This window comes from Phalacrocorax carbo, chromosome 2 (assembly GCF_963921805.1).
Source record: "Phalacrocorax carbo chromosome 2, bPhaCar2.1, whole genome shotgun sequence".
NCBI lineage: Eukaryota > Metazoa > Chordata > Aves > Suliformes > Phalacrocoracidae > Phalacrocorax > Phalacrocorax carbo.
The window spans coordinates 166,413,543-166,434,838 of record NC_087514.1 but is presented as its reverse complement, the minus strand read 5'-3'; the positions used below and the strand labels follow the sequence as shown (position 1 = coordinate 166,434,838).

Below are 21,296 nucleotides of genomic sequence, written 5' to 3'. Positions count from 1 at the left end.
CAGGCCAGAAATTCCACTGCGTGAAAAAGGAAAACGAGTATTTTGGGAAGTGGCAGTAATGTTACACGTGTGACATCACAAGAAAAGACTCCATGTTCCTTTCTGATACCCCCTCTACTTATTAAAACAAACAAACAAAAAACCAGCATCAACACCAAGTGAATTATTTACTCTTAAAGCATTGCTGTAAGGTTTCATGAAACCGTAAGGTTTCATGAGTATGTTCCCATCACACACACTATGTGCCTTCTGCAGGAATTGTGTTCAGCTCCCTGGATGTATAGTGTGGAAACATTATGAGAAATTTGTTTATTTCCAAATTCTGCCACAGACTATCTGACCTTAATAAAATCATCTATCTGCCCACTACAAAAAATAGGAATAGGATAACATCCCCACTCTGTTTTTCTCCTCCCGTAACTTGTATGTATATTCAAATTTTTTATATTTTTATTTCTATATTTTACATAATTTTTAATTTCTTTCCCCCTCCCTGTCTGTAACTAGAAAGCTGGAATTATGGTTTCTGTTCAGACCTCAATACAGTCCTGTGACTAAAATGATAATGGTAAATGATAGCAAAGCATAAATGACTCTCATCATCACTGCAAAAGTTGCCTTTATTGTTACGGCCCAGAATTTTAAACATCTCTGGTAATAAAAAAAGGAATAGAGAAATGAGTAACAGGGCCAGATCATGAGTCTTTATTGTTCATTTGAAGTTGTTCATGCTCATCTGCAAGCAGGATTTGGCCTACGGGAAACAGAAATGAAAGAAGCTGGGTACATCTATTTTTGTTGTTGAACAGAAAGTTCCAACAGAGGTCTGGCTTGTTGAAGGCTGTTTCTTGTGATGTGGGATTTCTGCCTTCATCTCCCATCACATCAGGAGATAACATAAGCGCAGAGCTTCCCAAAGCTATGCTTAGTGCTATAGCTGTGTATGTCCTGGGAACTTGCTCTGATGGACTCCGGGCTCGGGCTTTGGTAATGGCTGGAGTTGAGACAGCTACCCAGAAAATTCATGAATGTCTCTTGCACATCACTCTGAGAGCATCAGAACAGAAAAACAAGGGAATCTCAGACTCAGTCTGGGACCTTTGTTAACCCCAAAGTCACAATGCTGCAGCAGTTACCACAACTTCACAGCTCAAAATCCAGGTTTATTTGGCTGGAGCTCATTTCATATAATTATCCGTCCTGATTGATTGGTCTTCCAGGCTTCTTGCCTGCTAAGTGGAGTGATACAGATGCCTTTGAAAAGCAAATAAGACAGATCTCCAAGAAAGTGTGATAAGCTCCTCTTTCTTCATGGAAGTTTTTCTATTAGTTCCTAAAAGGGAACCTGAATGGACAATAACACAAAAGAATATGTGTATTTACGAGGAGGGAGGAAAGAGGGAAGGATAACTTGTAGATCCAGTGTGGGAGCTAACTTGGCTTTCACATTAATGTGCTGCCTTTTGGTGTCCAGATAAGGAAAGAGTCAATTGGAGGCCCTGACTAGAGCTTTTTTTTGAGGTTGAAAGCAAGGGTCTTAATTACTTGGGGTATTTAACAGTGGCCAGTGCTCAGACTCTGGAGGTGACTGGAAAACTTCAGTTTCTGGAGGACTTCAGAACAAACTTTGCTTTAGGAGGTCTGATCTACCACTGTGATTCATCTTCTTTGGGACAAAAAAAAATCTGCTTTTGATGATGGGTCTGGGTGAAGATGCTTCCCAGAATACCTACCACATTTCATTCGGTATGTGGTACATTGGTTTAATTTAAGTGGCAAGAATTTATGCTACAGCTTTGCTTGCATGTGACTGTTCAGAGAGGAGTGGGATATTCAACTTTTTATAGAAGATCCCATAAAAGAGGCTGTAGGATTAATTATCTCCTGTGTCCAGTACCAGATCAGAGAAGTCTCGTGACATGTCCTCTTCTCAGACTGTGAATCCAGATAAATTGCGCCTTGTTTTTTGTCCATCACTGGCCCCCTTTGGGTTGTTTTCTTAGTTTAGAGCCAGATCTCTGTGAATTCACTTCGGGTTGCTAGAAGAGGGCAGCTGTTACTTACAGTCCCTGGGATTATTTTTCAGTTAATGCCAACAACACAGCTTGGAAGAAAGGAAGAAATCCACCTTTGCCCACCCCTTGCTCTGCAGCTGTCTTTGGTAGTGGTTTAGCAACGACTTGAAATACTCAGCTTTGAAATTTACGGCAGCCACGTTGCAGTACAAGTGGGGACAGTCAGAGGCTGTAAAAATAGTTGCAGTGCCATATGAGCTGCTGATCTCATACAGTACCAAAAAAGAGAGAGCGAAGGAACAGAAAGGAGGAGAGCAAAATGCCACAGCCCCACGGAAATCAGCTGCATGGATCTCATTTTTCCTTAAAACGGGCTTTATAAAGTTCAAAACACAAGGTGATGATGAAATGGTGATGGTAGTGGGGACTTCTGGAGAAATCAACTTGGATCTACCACTTTTGCCTTCAGCATCTGCTCTAGGATCTGCAAGGTCACCCTGAAAAGAAGTATTTTCTTGCCTGCTAAGTAACCAGTGATCAGGGTATGGGTAGTAACCTGTTGTCAGCCTGTCAGTCGCTGAGGCTGATCGTTTTACTTTGTCCCTGAGAAGATCAGGAGTTGACTTGCTCATAGCCCATATGTATTCAAAGGAGAAGAATTCTCAGACTGTTGAGTCCCAGAGGCAAAGGCATAAAAACTTGTGATGGATGGAAGCTGGGGGTAGGTATACTCCTTTTGGAAATAAAGGAATGCATTATTTTATTCCTTTCCTGAAAAGAAGATTGAAATATCCTAGTGGGGATGAAATGGGCTGTATGAGTATGGAAATGTGGAATTTCCTTACTATAAGCAGCTGAAGGTTAAGCCTCCAGTGTGAACGGCTGGGACTTCCTTTGCCAATGTATGTAGCAAAAGAAAAGTCTAGAAGGATGTTCACCCTACCTGTTAGAAAGACCCAAATTTGGAAAGAATGACCATCTGGGAGTGTTTCTTCATTCTGACAAAGAAAAGGCACAGCTGATCGCTCATCTAAAAGCTAGACATTTCATCGATGCTGAAGTTAAATGACATCATTCTCCCCTAAAATTTCCAATAGGAACTAGATGATTTTCTGGAGAAAATAGAAGTCTATACTTAAAACAAGTAGGCTATCATGAAGCCTGCAAAATAGCTGTTAATTAGTCCTTTTAATTGTCATCTAACATTTTTTTCTCTCAACAGCCAGCTGTCGGATCCTGTTGATTTTTGTAGACTTCCACTTGCTTTGCAGCAGGACTTTAAGAGTTTGCTAAAGCTGTAATGCACAAAGCACTTCATTTCTGTTCCTTGTCCTTGTCCTGGTACTTAAATAGTCTTAAGATCCATGATATACTAATTTTCTACTAAACCCCACATGTAGCAAGGGCACATTCCCCTGAGTTTTGCGTCACCAGTGCTGCTTTGCTGCTTGTTATCTTCAGTGTTACATTTTCTATCTAGATTCAGCTATTATTTTTTTTTCTTTTCTTTTTTTCCCATCCCTCTCCCTGGCCCAATGAACAGCAAACATGTGTTCTCCTGATCCTAATAGTCAGAAAGTTAATGATGGTTACTGCCAGACAATCTACTATTCTGGTCCATATCCACAGCTGGTATAAATCAGCATAGTTCCATTGAAGTTAGTGGAACTCACTGATTTATAGCAGCTGAAAAGTTAGTCCAAAGGCAGGCGTTTGCTCTTCTTTTGAGCTGATGTTCCTATAGGGAGCAGTGGTAATATTGGTCAGACAATTCACCCTATGGAAACTGGGAGCAGCAAGAGTAATCTCAGAGAAAATTCTCAGTTTTACCTTTATTTCTGTCCTCCTCCACCTTTGCTCACAGCAGCTTCCCATCAGATAAACACCCTCTCGGTTGGCCCACTACATCCCTCTCTCTCCATCTGGATACAACCCCTTCTGCTGTTCCTTCCAGTATCTTCCTGTCTTGTTTTATCCGCTCAGGTATTAAGGCAAGGATGGAAAAACTGACAAGCTCCAGAGTTAACAAAAATAGGGAGAGAAATTGAGATTTCTCAGAAGTTCCCTATCTGGTTTTCTTTTTCTTTGGTTTTTTACTTTTTCTCCCCCCTTTTTTTTTTTTTTTTCATCAACTATCTTTGAAATGCCATTGCTGTTTGAAAATATCTGATTTTATAACTTGGTTATATTAAAGTACAGAAGTTGAGTAGCGTATGAGCAGATGTGGTTTGCAGCTTGCTTTCTTTGTCCAACAGCTGACAATACATCTGCTGTGCTGGGGACTGAAGGAGCAGAAAAACAGATCGTCTTCTGGTTTCAAATCTAAAAACACTTTTTCTCTGTTCTCTGGGGAAGACACTCAAGCTGCGACCATCTTACAACTCTAAGGACAGCATTCCTTATTGGGAAACGTTGCACAACTACTTTTGGTTGGAGAGAGAACATCTTTGACGTGCTCTCAACCTCTCATTTAGAGATGTCTGGAGAGTTTCCATCAATGGTTGTTTCTGAAGAGAGAATTGAAATTTAAATTCAAAGATTAATTTTATTTTTATTTCTAACCCCAACCTACTTGGGGTGTGTGTCTTAGTCTTTTGAGAAGTCAAAAATCAGAAAACTCAGACATTTTGGCCCCAAATACTTCAATTCAAATATCCCACAACATTATTTCATGAAAACTGTTAACTTTTCTCAGGTCGTTGTTTTCCTCAGGAGGAGGCGATTCACATTCTCTATAGTCTCCTCTACTCGGTCTGAGGGCTAGATAATCTCATCTAGGCTCCCTTTCCTATGAAATGTTGGACCAGATGGTCTTTTGAGGTCCCTTCCAACCTCGGCTATTCTCTGATTCCAGTAAAGCTGGGCTGACAGACTTATCAAGGACCAGAGAATCATAAGGCACTGTGGCAGTACTCCCAAATTTAAATGATTCAGATTTTGGCCAGAATATTTTGTTTTCACTTCTATTTTTTCTGGTTCTCAAATTCTTTTTTATTTTTTCCTGTGGGAAATGTCTTGAGCTCTGTTCTCTTTCAGAATGATCCCACTCCATCTCTCAGGAGAAACTTATCATAACCCAATGATCAAGAGAATTTTAGAAAATTCACAGCTAGACTAGCCTCTGCTGTAGGACTCTAGGGTGACTCTGGAATAGCTTTTTGGCGCTGAGATCTGCTGCTAACATCTGTTGTGAGCACAACTGAAAAACTGAAGAACTCCCCCCCACCCCCTGCCCTTCAAAACCTATTAATAGGAAAAGGGATTTTTGGTCAGGGTTTTTTTGCAGCTGCTGGGACTCTGGGGATCCTCAGGGAAGAGATGAATGGGGGGTTTAGGGCAAGATAAGCTGCATTGGTTTGGCTGTTTGCAGAAGGATTTACAGGGCATTGGAGTACCTTTAATCTGTGGAATTGATCCAAGACATCCAACAGTGGTTATCCAGCCCTGCAGGTACTTAATACTCATAAGGTACCTCCCTGGTTTACCTTGACATTGTATATTTAAATAAAGATAAGCATACATATATGCAGTAATCGTGTAGATGGTGTTACTGCCTGCCATCTCCGCTACTTTGTGATGAAAAAACAAAGTGCAGCTGTGAGAAAGAGCTGATATGAAGGTATTTTAGTCATCAATAGGTCTACATGAATAAAATAAACAGACATCAGGAGGGGATTGGCCATGGGTCTAGAAGAGGAACAGACAGGTAGGAGGCCGCATAAAATCCAGAAGTATTTAACTGATTTTTTGGCATTGCCAGGTGCCTCCCCTCCACGCAGAATGGACAATTTACAAAAAGTGGCAGGATACTGCAACTATTTTGGTTTTGACAGAAGTGCAAAGAAACTTTTCTGTGAACTGTGCCAACCAGATGTATTGTGAATATACTTTAGCATGAATATATAAAAAAATATATGGAGATAATCTTTGTATGACACTATGACTACTGAATTTTGGCTGAGAATCACACTGAGGTGAGCCTTTAGCCACCTTTCTGGATCACCTTTGCCACTATTTCTCTAATGTCTTTTTATTAAAGAACAGCTGAGGGGGAAACAAGAAAAAAACACCAACAACCTCCACAACCACGGCTGATTTGTGGAATTCAGAAGAGAAAGTGAAATATCACTCTCCTTGTTATTTTGGTCTCTTCTTATCTTGCAGAGGTGGAGGTAACAAGATCCCATGCTGCTGTTGAGCTGCTGCTGGCATCTTAATTGCCTGGTATTTTCCAGTGCTGTTTTCAGTTCAGGAATAAGATCTGGTGGCTTTTTCAAATGGTGTGTAAAACACACTTATGTACTTAGGCTGGTGCCTGCTCAGATGCTGTCCTTGTGGTTACGGCTGCTCCCAGAGAGCATGCTAATTTGCACTGCAGTACTGCTGCTTTGAATTAGCAGAACCCAGAATTTCCTGGGTCTGTGCTGGTTCCTGCGATGTCAACTAAGTCTGTAGTGGGGGAACCTGGTGAAATTACTCCCTGGCGGGTTTTTTTGGGATGGTAGAAAGCTCTTAAAAGTCTCTAGCCATGACTCAATTCGATGCAGAAATCAATGCAGCAAAACTTTTTACATGGCATGAAAACAAGGCATGATTTGAGTTATTTCTTCACAGAATTATCTCCAGCTTGCAAAATTTGCAGAGATTGCTTATTGTCAGCAGGGTACATGAGGTACTTTCCACACTTAATTCTTGTTCTGGCAGAAAATGGGCAAATGAGAAATAGAAACCTGCAGAAAAACCTCTACTCTGGGGCTTTGCAATATGAAGGAAATCTCAAAAGATGTAATTCAGCCCAGGTAGGATTAATCTCATTTAATTTAGGTGTCTACAATGTAAATATATTTATGCGAACTGTGTGGCTCTGCTCCCATCACAGTCAACAGAGATCTAGTCCGCTTATTCAGCGAGAGGGTGATGCATCTCTTTCTGCTGTAGGAATCTATGCCTTCACTCAGCTGCTGAAATGCAAGTATCTGGTGTCATCTGAGATGCCTCTGCCTACAACGGCCTCTCCAGAACTGTGTGGGTGTCCTGTAGTTTAATCAGGGGATGGGATTCATCTGCCTATGTCAGAGTTCCTAGAGCCGTTTCTGCTGCCCTGAGATGTGTATGGGATGGGCAGGTGTGCCCTTGTGGCACAGACCCTATGGGAGACTGAGTCCCTTCTGCAACGGCAGCTGACAGCCAGGTGGGATCATCTAGTGCATCTCTGTTGCATCTCGAATGCACGTGAATCCCACCCTACAAATGTAGGTTTCTACCTTAGGGAAGCTGAACTGCTCCCCTGGCTGCACTGATTGTAGTGAGCAGATCAATATGGCAGCCCAGGGGCCCAGCCGTGCCCTGGGGGGCACCGAGCCCTGCATCGCAGCCGGGCGAGGGGGGGATTGTCCCGCTCTGCCCTGCGCTGGGGCGGCCTCACCCCGAGTGCTGTGGGCAGGGTTGGGCGCCGCAGGACATTGAGGGTATAAAGGTACTGGAGAGTGTCCTGAGGGGGCCACGGGGCTGGGGAAGGGTTTAGAGGGGAAACCGTACGAGGAGCGGCTGGAGTCCCTGGGTTTGTTCAGCTGGAGCAGAGGGGGCCGAGGGCAGCCTCATGGCGCTCTGCAGCTCCCTCCCGAGGGCAGGAGGAGGGGCAGGGCTGGTCTCTGCTCTCTGGTGACCAACGGCAGGCCCCGAGGGAACGGCAGGGAGATGTGCCAGGGGAGGGTGAGGCTGGGCATTAGGGAAAGGCCCTTCCCCCAGGGGGTGGTGGAGCCCTGGCACAGGCTCCCCAGGGAGGCATCACGGCACCAGCCTGGCGATGTTCCAGAAGCACTTGGACAAGGCCCCCAGAGACACGGTGTGAATTTGGGGTGTCATGTCCAGGGATGGGAGCTGGGCTCGGTGGTCCTTGATGGTCTCTTCCAGCTCAGGACATTCTGTGATCCTATAAGTCTATGCTGATAAGTTGCTCTCAGAAACTCCTTCCCCAGATGCACGTGCAGACACGTGGATGGGACTGGTGGGCTCCATCGGAGTGGATCTGTGGCTGTGGTGAGCTGAAGGGGACTAGAGTCTGGTCTGGCTGGAGTGAGCAGGCAGATGTTGGCACCACTTGTCATGGAGACATATCCCTTCTCTCTTACCAGCTCTGTGGAGGGCACCAAAACCGAGTTTCCTGGAAGGTGGCAGGCTGCCAGGATAAAGGAAATTCTCCAGGCTGTCCCTATAACACCGAAACACCAAAATACCTCACCCGCTTGGTCAGGAGCAGCTCATGGCTCCTGTTATAGACAATGGTCCTGAAATGTCCTCTTTGATTAGAGGAGTTTTGCTTCCCCTTATCCAAAAAGCACAAATTACCATTACTGTGGTACTCACGTTATTGCAGTCGTGTATCGATTACTAATACTGTGGCATTGCCTCAGACCTGGAGTCAGAAAGCAGGCTCTGATCCAGGTAGGCTATGGACCTGTGTGCTACGGTGCCCAGACACAAAGCTCGGCCCTTCCCCATCCCCCTCCAGGCTCTCCAGCATCCCCAACTGTTTTCGCTTGCTGAAGCCATGATGGAGGCAGCAGCTTAATGAGGGTGGCCAGCTTTCTGCGTAGGATTCGTGTCACACTTCAAAGCTGCTTGTGTGCTGCTGGCAATGGATGTACCGTGATTTGGGAGCAGCTGGGCAGGATAAAGCACCACCGCTCTTCCAGCAAAGCCACCCAGGGAACCGAGGAGTGCGGAGAGGCAGGTACTGGGGGTGATGCTGACAGTGGTGTCGTGAAAAGCAGGACTCAAAGGGGTTTGAATGGTAGATTATGAGATACCATAGTACGTGAAACAGAGAGATTTATGATTCAACTGATATTTTTTTGAAATGCCAGCATAGAGATCCTTTTCAAATACGTTGTGTTTTGGTGGGTGGTTGTCTTGTTACAGGGGATGATGTTTTTTTGGAAAAAAAAATAATCTAGGCAATGTGGAAGCGTCCATGTCTCAAAGAGTGACCTCCTGATTTAGAAAAATGACGTAAACAAATGCATATCTGAAAATTGTTAACTCCATTTTGCTTTGTAGAGGGCTTACTTAAACCAAAGTAAGGATGGGATTAGAAAAGCTTTAAATGTATACCCTTATCTTAGTTATTTTAGTAGGAATTTGGCATTCAAGTCCGTAAAATGGTCTGGAAAATCTCAGCTATGAGGATGTACTTACAGACACCCAGTGGTATCCCAGACCATGCGTGTGTGTGCGTTTTAGATCCATCCTGCTATAAGCAATGCTGCTTCTTTCCACCTTCCCAGGAGAAGACCGGTGTGTGATCGGAGGCATGAATTCTCCCCTGCGCCAGCTGACATGGTGATGGTCAACCTCCCATATAGCTCCATCCTCATGTCTAAATATAAATCCGTGCTTGCCTTTTAACGAACCGCAGCACAACAAAAGCCAGGGGTGCCGTGCAGCCTCAAAGGGGCTCAGCAAGCGAGCTGAGAGGGTAAGTGTCAGCGTGGCTCTGCGGAGGATAAAGCGCATCGATGGGACCTGGGTTGTAAGCCAACCTCTCCCTTGCACACACACCGCATGCACACCAAAAATGTTTGACCCAGCGCCAGCCTCAGCCCTAAAACCCCCAAACTCTCTTTCCATTTAAGCGCTAATTCGTAACAACACCGTATCGAATGGCTCTAAAATAGCTGGGTAAATGTCTTGTCCTTTTATAGCAGTGGCCCTATTGTAAGCTCTGGCATGTGACAGGTCTGAGAGTGACACAATGTGTGACTTCAAGAGACTGGACAGGATAAAGACCTGTGTGCGCTGGTGATTTATCCTGCAGCAGCCACCTCTTTCCTGTCTGTCTGCCTCCCTCTATCCCTTTCTAAAGCAGCCTACCAGCAAACCGACATGCCTCCAAAGAAGCCCGAACCTAAGAAGGCCGAACCGAAGAAGGAAGAACCCAAACCAGCGCCAAAACCAGCAGAACCAGAACCCAAAAAAGAAGTTGAATTTAACCCAGCTTCTATCAAAGTATGTATTTTTTGAGCTGGCATGGGAGGAAGCAGATTGGTGGGGCTCGGGTTGGTGGTGGTTCTGGTGGTGGTGTATTCAATGCTGCAAGATGACATTCTCCAAAAGTAGCTCTTGGTTTCGAGCAGAAAGTGAGCAGCAAAAGCAATTGCCAAAGGCAGAGTAAGAGTGGGAGCAAGTCACTGGGGGCTTTGCTAAACAAAGATGCTAAAAGCTGAATCGTATTTTATCTGAGGATGTTCAGACCTGTTTGTCCCATCTTATCCCCAGAGTAGCAAATTTTATTGCATGCAAGCTTCACTGACCTCAGTGGGAAACTCGTTGCCCCTCTGCAGGCACTATTGCAGGTAGGTGCCAGGAAGCCTTGCTGTGCTCAGAGCTGACCACTACCTAACCAACGGCCAAGGCTAGACCGTAGGCTTGGAGAGGGCTTGGAGCATGGGATGAGTTCATTTCTCTCTGCCTGAAATGCATCACTTTAGTAGATATCACCAGCCTGAGGCTTCCTTAAAGTGAGCCGGTGACACCTCCTGTTGCTTTCCAGAAAAACCCAACTGAATGGTAAAGGAACTGCGTGCTTAGGTGTGCATTTTGGAAGGCAGAGAGAAACCTGGGCAAAACTCCAGATTTCCTAAATGACCTGCTGCTCTCAGGTTCTGCCCCAAGGATTCCTCTGAAGACCATGAGCCTTCTTCTCCTCCTTATCCTTTAGAGAAGTGTCTGCTGGAAAGAGCCACTGCTGATCTCAGCAGGGTTTGCTGAAGTCTTGCTCAACTGTGTAAGGACAAGATTATGTTTCCAAAAACATTTTGAAATAGGTTTTGAGAGAATCTGGGGTCACTGCTCTAATCCTGAGATACCTAAGTGGCATCGCATTGCCCTTTCAGCAAACCACCCCTTTGACAGGGAACTGCCAATGTTTAGGAAACACTCAAGGTTTTAAAGCCGTGAAGTAGGTAATTCCAGTGAAATGTTGCTGGAGATCTGCTTCTGTTTCAAATGCTGTTTTCTTTTTCTTCCATGGGAATTGACCCTTCAGCAGATATCTGACAGTGACTTTTATTTCAAAAGAAATTTCTCTCAGAGAATGATAAAGGGAAAGAAATTATATATTCCTACGGAAATGACCATGAAATGGACTATCACAGAGTGACCTCTTGGCTTATAAAAATGCAATAAGCAAATAAAGATCTAAAAATGACTAGTTCCCCTTTGCTCCTTCTGTACCACAGACATTTACAGGCAACGTCAGAGCCCCCCCCGCGCCCATCTTTAGGAACAGCTTTCCCATATTGTTTGCACAGTACATGCCCCATGATGGACAGGCACTGCAAGACATAGCAGGGTTGCTTTGCAAGGCATTGCCCTTTGGGGAAAGAAGAGGGGCTTTGCAGCACCTCACGGGTTTCTTTCTCACGGGGATTTGGACCAGACAACGAACTGGGTGTAAATCAGCTTAATTTTGTTGATTAGTTTAAAGGAGCCAGGTTCTTTCCTGTTACTTACAAGAAACTGAGCAACCAACCGGGGAGTCCTGGTGATGACCGGTGCTTAAGGTGAGCCAGAGGGCATGAGACAAGAGTAGATGATGCCAAGGAGGAAAACGGGGCAGCACTCCACTGCCATGCATGGCGCCAGCTCCTCAGAGCTCAGGTGAGGGATGGATGTCCCTGGGACCCTCTCTCGTTAGCTCAAAAAGTCATTTTCTTCCTCAGGAGAACACAGAAACTATGAAAGAAAGGGCATAAGTTACTCTGCCTCTTCAGCGTGCCTCCCGAGCACACCGCAACGGGTCCCATGGGTGGCTTGTAAACCAGGGGCTGCTGAAACCATTTGCTTCTTCCACATGGATCTGGCTCCTGCAGCTGGGGACTTCTAACAAAGGAAGCACTGGAAGTGGGTTTGTTCTTCCTTGAATCATAAAGGCCTTGAAAATCTTCCAGTAAAAATACTGGTGGGGGAAAAAAAAAAAAGCAATCATTTGTAACTATATGAAGAAGAAATCAGACCTCAAAGAATTCGGTTTTGAGCTAGTTGCTAGAATAATGACACCAGAGTTAGAGCTATGCTCTGAGAAGGACCTCCACTGTGACCTTGGGCAAGTGGTACATGGTGGGATCCAGCTCTCTGCTGACACCTCTGTACTTAACATTCCTGCACTGTAAAAGGAGGAGGGGGCAATTGTAATAGCTTCTCTTAGAGGGCATGGATACCTTCAGCTGGGGAGCCATGACATTGTGGTAATATTCAGCTGGGATACGGTGACACTGTGGTATGAAGGGCAGCGAAGTCCAGTAGAGAGATGAGTTGTAATTAAAAAAATAAAGACAAACAAACCCCAGACTGGCACCACTCAAAAATTAATCATGCATCTTTGCAGCCACCACAATTTCAAAATCACCAAATATATTTCATCAAAATAGGTCTTGAAAACAATTCATTTCTACATTTTTTTTAAAACTCACTCGCTCTGCATAATTCATAAAAATTCTTATTTTTTCTTCTCGTGCAATTTGCAATTACGGACTCTTGTGATGTTCTTTAAAGTGTATTGAGTTCCTAAAAAGTAAGTAAATCCAGCACTCCTGTGATAACATCATTTCATCTTTGCAGAGACTATTCCATTATCTACTATATTCAAAATTAGACTATGGAAAGCATCGGTAGATGCATGTTTTGGGTCTGTTTAGTTTAGTTTAGTTTTTCAAAAACTTGTAGCAAGGGGAGATGGTATTCTCTAAATACGTTTTCCTGGGAATTTTTCAATTAAATGTTTTTCATCAAAAATGCTTTTGGTAAAATTGAAGATATTTGTGCACAAGGGCTGGGTCTGGCAAATCTACGGCTTCCTGTTCCATAAACCTAGCCCTGGTGGAGCTCAGGCCATCTGGTGTAGATCAGAATACCTCCCTAGATCATTGAACAATATTTGAAAAAAATGCTTTAATGAGTTTTGAAATTCTCCAAACATCCCGTTTCTGCATTCCAAGATGAAACTGGTTCTTGTTTTCAGGCAGAAGATAATCTATAGTTAAAAAAAGGCGAGGGAAACAAACTTGTGTCAAAACAAAATGTTAAAAATGATCAGAATGCGTCTTTGATGGGAATGTCTCTAATTATCAATATTTATTCTCAGACCTTATTGTGCAATTGTGTATTTGGAAGTTTTAAAGTTTCAGAACTAAAATATTTCTATTTTCCTGACTGTTATAGCCTGCTGGCCTGATAATGGTCTAAAAGCCTTATTTCACACTCCCAAATCATCTTAGATTTTCCCGCTGTCTTTCTCTTGCTGTTTCACAGTCTCAATCTCTGTTGGGTCTGTATTGGGATGTCAGATATAGCGGCCTAAATGTGAGGTAAGTCTCCTTAAGTAAATGCAGTTATTTGAAACTTTTAGTGTTACTCCCATATACATTCCCATAGAATTTGACCCAATATTTAGAAATCTTCAAAGGAGATTGGGTGCGATTGATTGTTGTTTGCAAGTCATAGACGATACTTTGGGAGGCTTTTTTTTGTATTTCTTTTTCTGTGAGAGCGTGGCTGAGTCCATAAGCAAGTCATTCTCTTGGATGGCCCCTGAAGCTCTTTGCTTTGGGGAACATATTGTCCTGAAGAGATTTTTTTTTAGCAAGCAGATTGCCTTTCCCATATATCTAATGCATTTCCACCTGAATGCTGTCTTTTAGCGGGGGGGTGGGGGCACATTTTGCCAGAACTACATTCTGCTCTCCTGAAAAATAGGGAGGCGGATACGAAACAGGATTCATCCTTTCTTGTTAGGGACGCAGACTGTGTGACTGGCTTTAACTATTGGAAAGTTGATCATTGATCTCAAACAGATCGTCTATAATCACCAGAGAGAAATTCTTTAGAGGTTCATCCCTTGCAGTGGTGCTAAACACCTGTATCAGGATGGACTGAATCACCCTTGGGAGACGCTGATCTGTTGATAAAGGGAGATGAGACAGGTATTTGGGGGCCAATATTTCAGCAGCTAAAGTTAGCTGAGATGACGTGTGCTCAAAGTCCAGTGAATCCCGGGTGCAGAAAGGCCACAGAGAGACAGCTGGCATATGTGCGGACCTGGAAGGGACGTGACTTACCATATAGAGTTATCCTTAATAACCACATTGTCCCACGTCATCACTTGATATGCTTATTGCAGCATCACGCAGTAATACAGGTGCCTGGGAAAAAAAACAGTCATTGTTTATTTTTGTGGAGCGCTGTGATCTTGAAGCCATGTGAAACCTGTTCTCCCTGAAAAGCCCTGCAGGCTTCCGAAAATCTGCAGGGACACTAAAAAAAAATATAAAAGCTTCTTCCCTTTTTCTGAAAGAAAAGGTGTAAGAGCATCGGGGATGGGAGCATCGCGTTTCCCACGAGGGAAACACGCAGGCATCGCGCAGCACCAGCAAAGACGAGGCTTTGCAGGACGTGCCTGTTCCTCTCCAAAGCACCGAGCATGCCGCAGTGCGATGGTGGGGTCGTGGGCAGGCAGACGTGCAGGGGTGCACGTGCAAGCCGTCGCTGCAGCGTGAAGCGGGGCTGAGCAGAGGTCAGGGCGGCTGCCGTCTTCGGGGGGGCGGAGGGAGGCAAATGTCTCCTGGGGGAGATGGATTGATTTTTAAGGAGAGAAATGCCATTTCAACAACAAATGTCCTGGTAGGTGAGATTGCAAGAGCAGTTTTGGGTGCCTCGCTGAAGAATTTATTCTGGGCTGAAGTGACTGAAATAACTGTCTCAGAGTGAGCTTCAGCATGGGAGAAATGTGAGTTATTAGTGGACATTGCTGTGAGGAGGGCTTAGATGGGGGAATGAAAAAACAGGACTGACTTTGTGGATAAAAGGGATTTTGTTGGGTAAATGTGTCGCATTGGCGTGCATGAGAGAAAAAAAAATTGCTCTATTAAACATGTGGCTGCATTAAAGTAATTCGGTTTATGGGAAAAATGAATGTGTGTACAAGAGGGTGAAGCAGCATATGGCACCTTTGTGCCTTCGTGTGCGAAGAGGTACTTGTGCCAGGCAGAGGTTCTGTAGTCACGTTTTTGAGGAGTTTGTGTATGCGATCACTAGCCATGGGGTGTGTGCCCTGATTTCTTGGAGTTTTGAAGCTGCGTGAGAGGTTTTGAATGTACCTTTTATTCAGAGAGAGGAATTTAGCTACATCCCTGGCTTCTCTAAGAAGAGAGGGGAGTGTGTGTGTGTACGTGTAGGGGTGAAGGGTTTTGTAGGCAAAAAAGGCTTCTTTGTGAGTAAAAAAGCTGATGTGTTGGCCCACTTGAGGGAGAATTTGAGTGTGCAAAAGAAGTATTTTATCTGGATGTGTGAGGCAAACAGGGTACGAGCTCGTGGGCGCACATCTGGCGTAGGGGCTCAGCAGTGGATAACCTTGTAGCTGGCTGGTGGCAGGAGTGTAAGGTCCTGTGCAGCATAGACCCGTGGAAAGCACGACACAACCAGGGCTGTGTAGGAAAGGGGGGGCTTTTCTTCCCAGAAAAAGCCATTTTGCTGGGTCAAGGTTAGGACATCCCAGCATGGCCATGATTTCAATCAGCACATTGAAGAACCCTTTCCCTCTGCTGCAGAGACAACAGGAGCAGGTTTCTTCAGAGTCATGCACCAATCTGTTTCACCCCTGCTTTAAACCAGGAAAGCACATCTATGTCAACACTGCATCAGGTAGAAGGTGGTACAGCGTTGTCCCTGAGCCACCCACACAGGCAGCACAGTGCTCAATGTGGGGACCATTTCGTTGAGTCTCTGAGTAGCATCATAGAATCATAGAATCATAGAATGGTTTGGGTGGGAAGGGACCTTTTGAGGCCACCCAGTCCAACCCCCTGCAGTGAGAAGGGACATCTGCAACCACATCAGGTTGCTCAGAGCCCTGGCCAATATGTCCTTGGGTGTTTCCAGGGATGGGGCATCTCCCACCTCTCTGGGCAACCTGGGACAGGGTTTCATCACCCTCATAGTAATAAAGTTTTTCCTTATATCCATTCTGAATCTACCTGCCTTTGGTTTCAAACCATCACCCTTGTCCTGTCACACCAGGCCTTGCTAAAGAGGTCACCCCCACCCTTCCCACAGCCCCCCTTTAAGCACTGGGAGGCCGCAATAAGGTCTCCCCGCAGCTTCTCTTCCCCAGGCTGAACAATCCCAGCTCTCCCAGCCCGGCCTCGCAGCAGAGGGGCTCCAGCCCTCGGAGCAATTTTGTGGCCCAAAGATGATAACCTGGGACATACTAAAGGCATCCAAACCGCTAAGGGGTTGTCTGATTGAGAAGAGAGCCTGTCTGGCTATCCCATGCAGTGTACACAGATCATATCCAGCTTGGAAGATGAAATCACGTTATATTTTATTAAGATGGGGGGAATGTAGCTCTTTGCCCACCTTGAAACCTGTCAGGGTGTCAGATCTCACTGAGAGTTTGGCCAAGTCTTCCTTGAGAATGACATGGGAACTTTTTACCTGTATATACCTGAGCCTCCATGATCAGACATCAAGACAGCTGAAGGTGGCCACCGAATGCGTTCTACCTCCCAACGCACTGTCATCTTTCTCTCTCCAACCTATTTTTTCCCTTGATTTCATTCCCTCCAGGTGCTACATATCCCCATTGTCATCACCGGTATTATTATTGACCTACAGTGCATCTCAGCAGAAATACTTTTAGAGAGCAATTTCCCACCTGTGCTCACATATTTGAAGGTTTCTGAAGTGGGCAGACACCTGCCAGGCTAAACCGAGTCCATGCTGGGCCTCTTTTTTTTTCGGTGATTTCTTCCTGAGCCTTTCAAGCACAGAGAAATTTGAGTAGCGAGTTTTGAGGAGGCCCCAGGAAAAACCAGCTAAAAGTTTAGCAAAGACAAGAGACCCCATAGCAAGCTCGTGGGAGCCCGTAGGAGATTTTTCCTTTTGCATTTTATGGGATTTCCCTCTGACCCACCGTTCTTGCTATGGCAAGGTGTGAGAACTTTTGTGAGCTTATTGTGATTTATTTTTAATTTAGCGAGCGATGAATGCCTCTTAGGTATGGGCTCAAATGTTGCACTGATCTGGCAAAATATGTTCAGATACATAGAGACAACTCTCTTTTCAGCATAATAATGGTGCAAACTGCTGTAACTCCAGAAGATTTCAGATGCCATCTATTTTAAACACCAGGTATTTTTCTTAGGATGGGATGAATCTTTATTTGAAAGTGGAAAAATCCCAGCTTGGCTTCTAGGGAAGGAACCTAGACACTTAGCTTAGATAAGATGTCCATCTCAGCTGTTTGTAGTGAAGAACAAGGAGGTCCACCCTGAAACCTTTGGCTACATGAGTTTGAGTTACTAACTCAAGCACGGGGTCTTTGTAGACTATCCAGAAAAGTGCAGAAAATCACTGGAGATTTGGACTGCATTATTTAAATATTTCCACAACTAATTAACATGCAACCCACTGCCCTCTTGCACTAGAAAGCTGATGAACCAGAGTGCCCCGATACCCTTGGGGTGGGCACAGGAGAAGAACCAGAAAACAATAAAATAGGAGCAATTCCATTCAGTTGGGATAACCGGGATAACCAGGGTCCTCTGCCCTGCTCAGCCTCCCCGAAATAGAAATATGAGAATCAGTAAAGAAGGACAAAGGAGAAAGGCTCCTGCATGATCTATTAGCATTTACTGAGTGTGGTGAGTAAGTGTTTTATAGGGTTTAAGGCTTTTTAATCATCTAATCTGACATCCTATAGGCAGTTTTAGACCCAGATGAGATCTACTGAGCCCACTAACTCTACTGAGTCAGGGAAAAGCATTTTGGGCCTGATGGGAAAGAAAGAAGGAAGGAAGAAAAAAAAAAGTGGGATTTGACTGCTGTATTTCAGGCATCTACCAGTCAGATATTCAAGGCTGACCTAGTCTCTTCAGGCTCCCATTACAGTTGTTAAAGAAACAGGCACTTCCAGAAGTTCATTTATTTCACCCGAAAATGAGCATATAAGGGGGATCAAATAAAACAGTGGTAGAGAAGAGGGCCCATTGAAGAGTAGGGACACTCAAACCATGATCTGGATGCAGCGAAGAGCCCTGGCCGCTCACCTTTATGCCTCAAGTAACGAGAACTGCAAATATTTGGTGCTTACCAGTAGAGCACTGCAAGCGCTGGACTGTGCCTGGATGCGAGCCAGTAAAACTATCTGGTTTGTACGGTGCTGTTTAGCTCCCCTGGTTTGGATTTCTACGAGTCTGGGGACTTTTCCACAGTAGAGACGTTGGCTGCTGAATGTTAGTGGTTCTGTCTGAGGCCCTACTTTAAAAGAAATTATAGACCTACTCCAAAATCCTGGCTGTGCACTGACCATGGAAGAGAACAGATCTGCAGGATCACGAACCTGAGCAATCTGTAACACATCTGAAAGAAAATCCCGCAGCCTCCCCATCTGTCATCCCCACAAAGCTGGGGGGAATCCACCTTCAGCAGCCTGTGGTCCTTCCTAGGAAAAACCTGACCCGAGGTTTTCAGGTCACAGCGGGCAGCAATTGCGTTGGGTGGGGACTGGAAGAGGCTCATCCTCCCAGAGGGATCCACCTCCCAGTTCAGGACAGCTAAAACCTGAGGCATGGCACTTTTCCTCCATAAATGATGCTTTCTCCTACCCCGCCTCATGCCCTCTGCGCTGCGGGGGGGTGCAGAGGCCTGATGTTGCTCACACAGGCGCGCTCGGCGAGGGGAAGCTCAGCTGGAGGGGGCTGTCAGAGCTGCAGCACAGCCTCTCTTCCCTCTCCAAAGCCTCCCCGCCTGTGAGAGGCTGTTGTAAGCAGCTACCACAGGTATTTCTCAGGAGTCGGTGGCTGAGACGTGCTGCTGTGCAGATAAAAATCAGGTGATGGTCAAGCTTATAATGTCCCGTTAACAATTTTCTTCCGTGCTTCTGGATGGACCCCAGAGATAAGCTTAATTAAAGTGTCATACTGCCATAGCACGCTTCTAAAGGCAGCTCTGCTCTTTCATTCTCCCCTTTATTTATCACACTCCATGTCACTCTGGAAGCTCCCAGCCAGGCTGGCCGTTGTGGGACAGCTTTTAGTAGTGGCGAGAGCACCTTTCTCCCTCCTGTCCCTTCCTTCGGAGCAGATGGACATGAATTTCGCAGCTTTCCTGACAGAAATGAATCAGTGCCTGAAAGCATAAAGGGTATTTCAGCATTAGAAAACAACCTGTAGCCTTGACCCAGTGAACTGTTTCATCAGAAGAGGGGGTGTGGGATGACTCAAGTCCCCGGGGCTGTAGCATCCCCAAAAGAGGTGATCCCCAAGAGATGCAGGCCAAGATGCAGAGCGGCAAAGAAATAGCAAGATGTTGAGCAAGCATGCTTTAAAACACAGCGAAATAGTTTCTTTGTGGTATATTCCACTCATTCTTAGGGCCAAAAACGAATAGCACAGGAAATCAAAGGAGCTTTCCAGATGAATTTTCTGGGCCAACGAAAGTCTGGCTATCTTTGTATATCTCTCTTGTTCGAAGAGCTGAGTGATGTTTCTCATAAAAATACTTTTTGGGGAGACTTGAAAAGTGCAGTTTGGCGGTACCAGAATGTTTTACAAATATACACAAAATTTGTAAAGTGTGTTCAAAAAACAAATCTGAAAAGGATAAAGAAAATTACCAGTTTCAGCTTTTTTTAGTTAATTCTCTGTTGAGATTTTTCTTTTATCTGAAACAGCTATTAATTTTGAGGGTTCTTTCCTTCTTATATAAAAAAATACCCAGAAATTTTTAATGGTTGAAATTACTTCAATTTGGGCAAAAGAGAACTTTTTGACCAATCTGGAACAATTTTTCTCCCTCATTTCCAACTAAAACTGTCATCAAGTAGAACACAAAACCCAAACCTGCTTTCATTGCTAATCAAAATTACTTTTTCCCCGAAAATTTGGAAATTGGTCAGTGGCACCCTAAGATACGTAGTAGTATAATTTTTTTTTTTCTTAAATAATTTTTCTGGGCAGCTTCTCCTTCCAAGTCTTTGTTATGCAGCTGCCAAAAAATAACATTTCTGCAAAGTTTGATGTCTGTGGCGCAGGGACTTACAAAACCAAACCTGTAAACAGCTCAGCTTGGTCTGAGGGCTGTAGAGATGAAAACCTGACAAGTTTCATGTGCTCTTTTTTATGTGAAATAACTCAGAGTTGCAGCATTACTGAATCCTCAGGCCCTGGAACATTTAAAGTGAAATGTGCAGCTTTCTGAGTCTGTATCTGGATTGCTGAGGGGCAGGAGTGTGGTGGGATTTTCTGAACGTGACTTGCCTTAGTTTTTCATGGAAAGGAGATGATTTCTGTAGAGGGTCTTAAACACCATCAGCTTTATATTCCTAACACAGAAGAAAAGGCTGTGGCATCAGGTAAACCCCGCCTAAGGGTAGTCCAGTTTTACTGAGTCATTTGAAATCATCGAGAGTTAGGTTTTCTTCAAATTTATCTAGGGTTTTTTTTCATCTCCCTCTACATTTCCCCTTGTACCCCTGCCTGCTTCACACCTTTATCTGCCTCCCCTGATATTTATACACCCTTTGCCTCTGCAGTATTTCCCATCCTGCTTTTCATTCCAGTGCAAAGCAAAGAATCGTGCAAAAGCAAGGAGTTGGTTTGAAAGGGTTTGCACTGCTCTCAGCAGGGTGATTTCAACGAAGTTATTATTTTCCTGGTCCATTTTGTCTTTTTAGTCATCACAGACAAACTAGGACATGAGGTTGTTTATTTCTGCTTTGCCGTTGAATGAACTTTGCAGCTTTTCGAAAAGGGGGGGATAAGAGAATAACAAATAAGCCCTGTTTTGACAGTTTCTGGGGTTTCCAAGTGGCCTTGCAGCAGGTCCTGACTTAGAAAGCCCTTATGGCAATACATGCTGCCATGGAAATTTATCTTCTGACACCTCAGCCAACATGTTTTTCTGCTTCTCCAGCACGTGGTGTGGATGTCACCTCTGTAGACCTGTTTGCATGTCTATAGTAGTGCATAAAGTAGGTTGACAGGCCAAGGGGTGATGGTTTGAAACCAAAGGAGGGTAGATTCAGAATGGATATAAGGAAAAACTTTATTACTATGAGGGTGGTGAAACCCTGGCCCAGGTTGCCCAGAGAGGTGAGAGATGCCCCATCCCTGGAAACACCCAAGGCCAGGCTGGCCGGGGCTCTGAGCAACCCGATCTGGTTGAAGATGTCCCTGCTCATGGCAGGGGGTTGGACTGGATGGCCTCGAAAAGTCCCTTCCCACC

At 44.7% G+C, this 21,296-nt stretch overlaps 1 protein-coding gene across 2 annotated transcripts in view; it reads left to right on the top strand.

Annotated features, from left to right (window-relative positions):
• Nucleotides 1–9,297: 9,297 nt before the first annotated feature.
• Nucleotides 9,298–21,296, top strand: part of MYL3 (myosin light chain 3) — a 39,062-nt gene continuing 27,063 nt past the window's right edge. The window contains exons 1-2 of one of the 2 annotated variants that reach the window (XM_064445201.1): nt 9,298–9,492; nt 9,880–10,022. In XM_064445201.1, coding sequence (XP_064301271.1) covers nt 9,900–10,022 — 123 coding nt within the window. In that variant the 5' untranslated portion in view covers nt 9,298–9,492; nt 9,880–9,899. Of the gene's footprint in view, nt 9,493–9,811; nt 10,023–21,296 lie in introns of those variants that run through there. The other variant, XM_064445200.1, reaches the window with a different exon arrangement.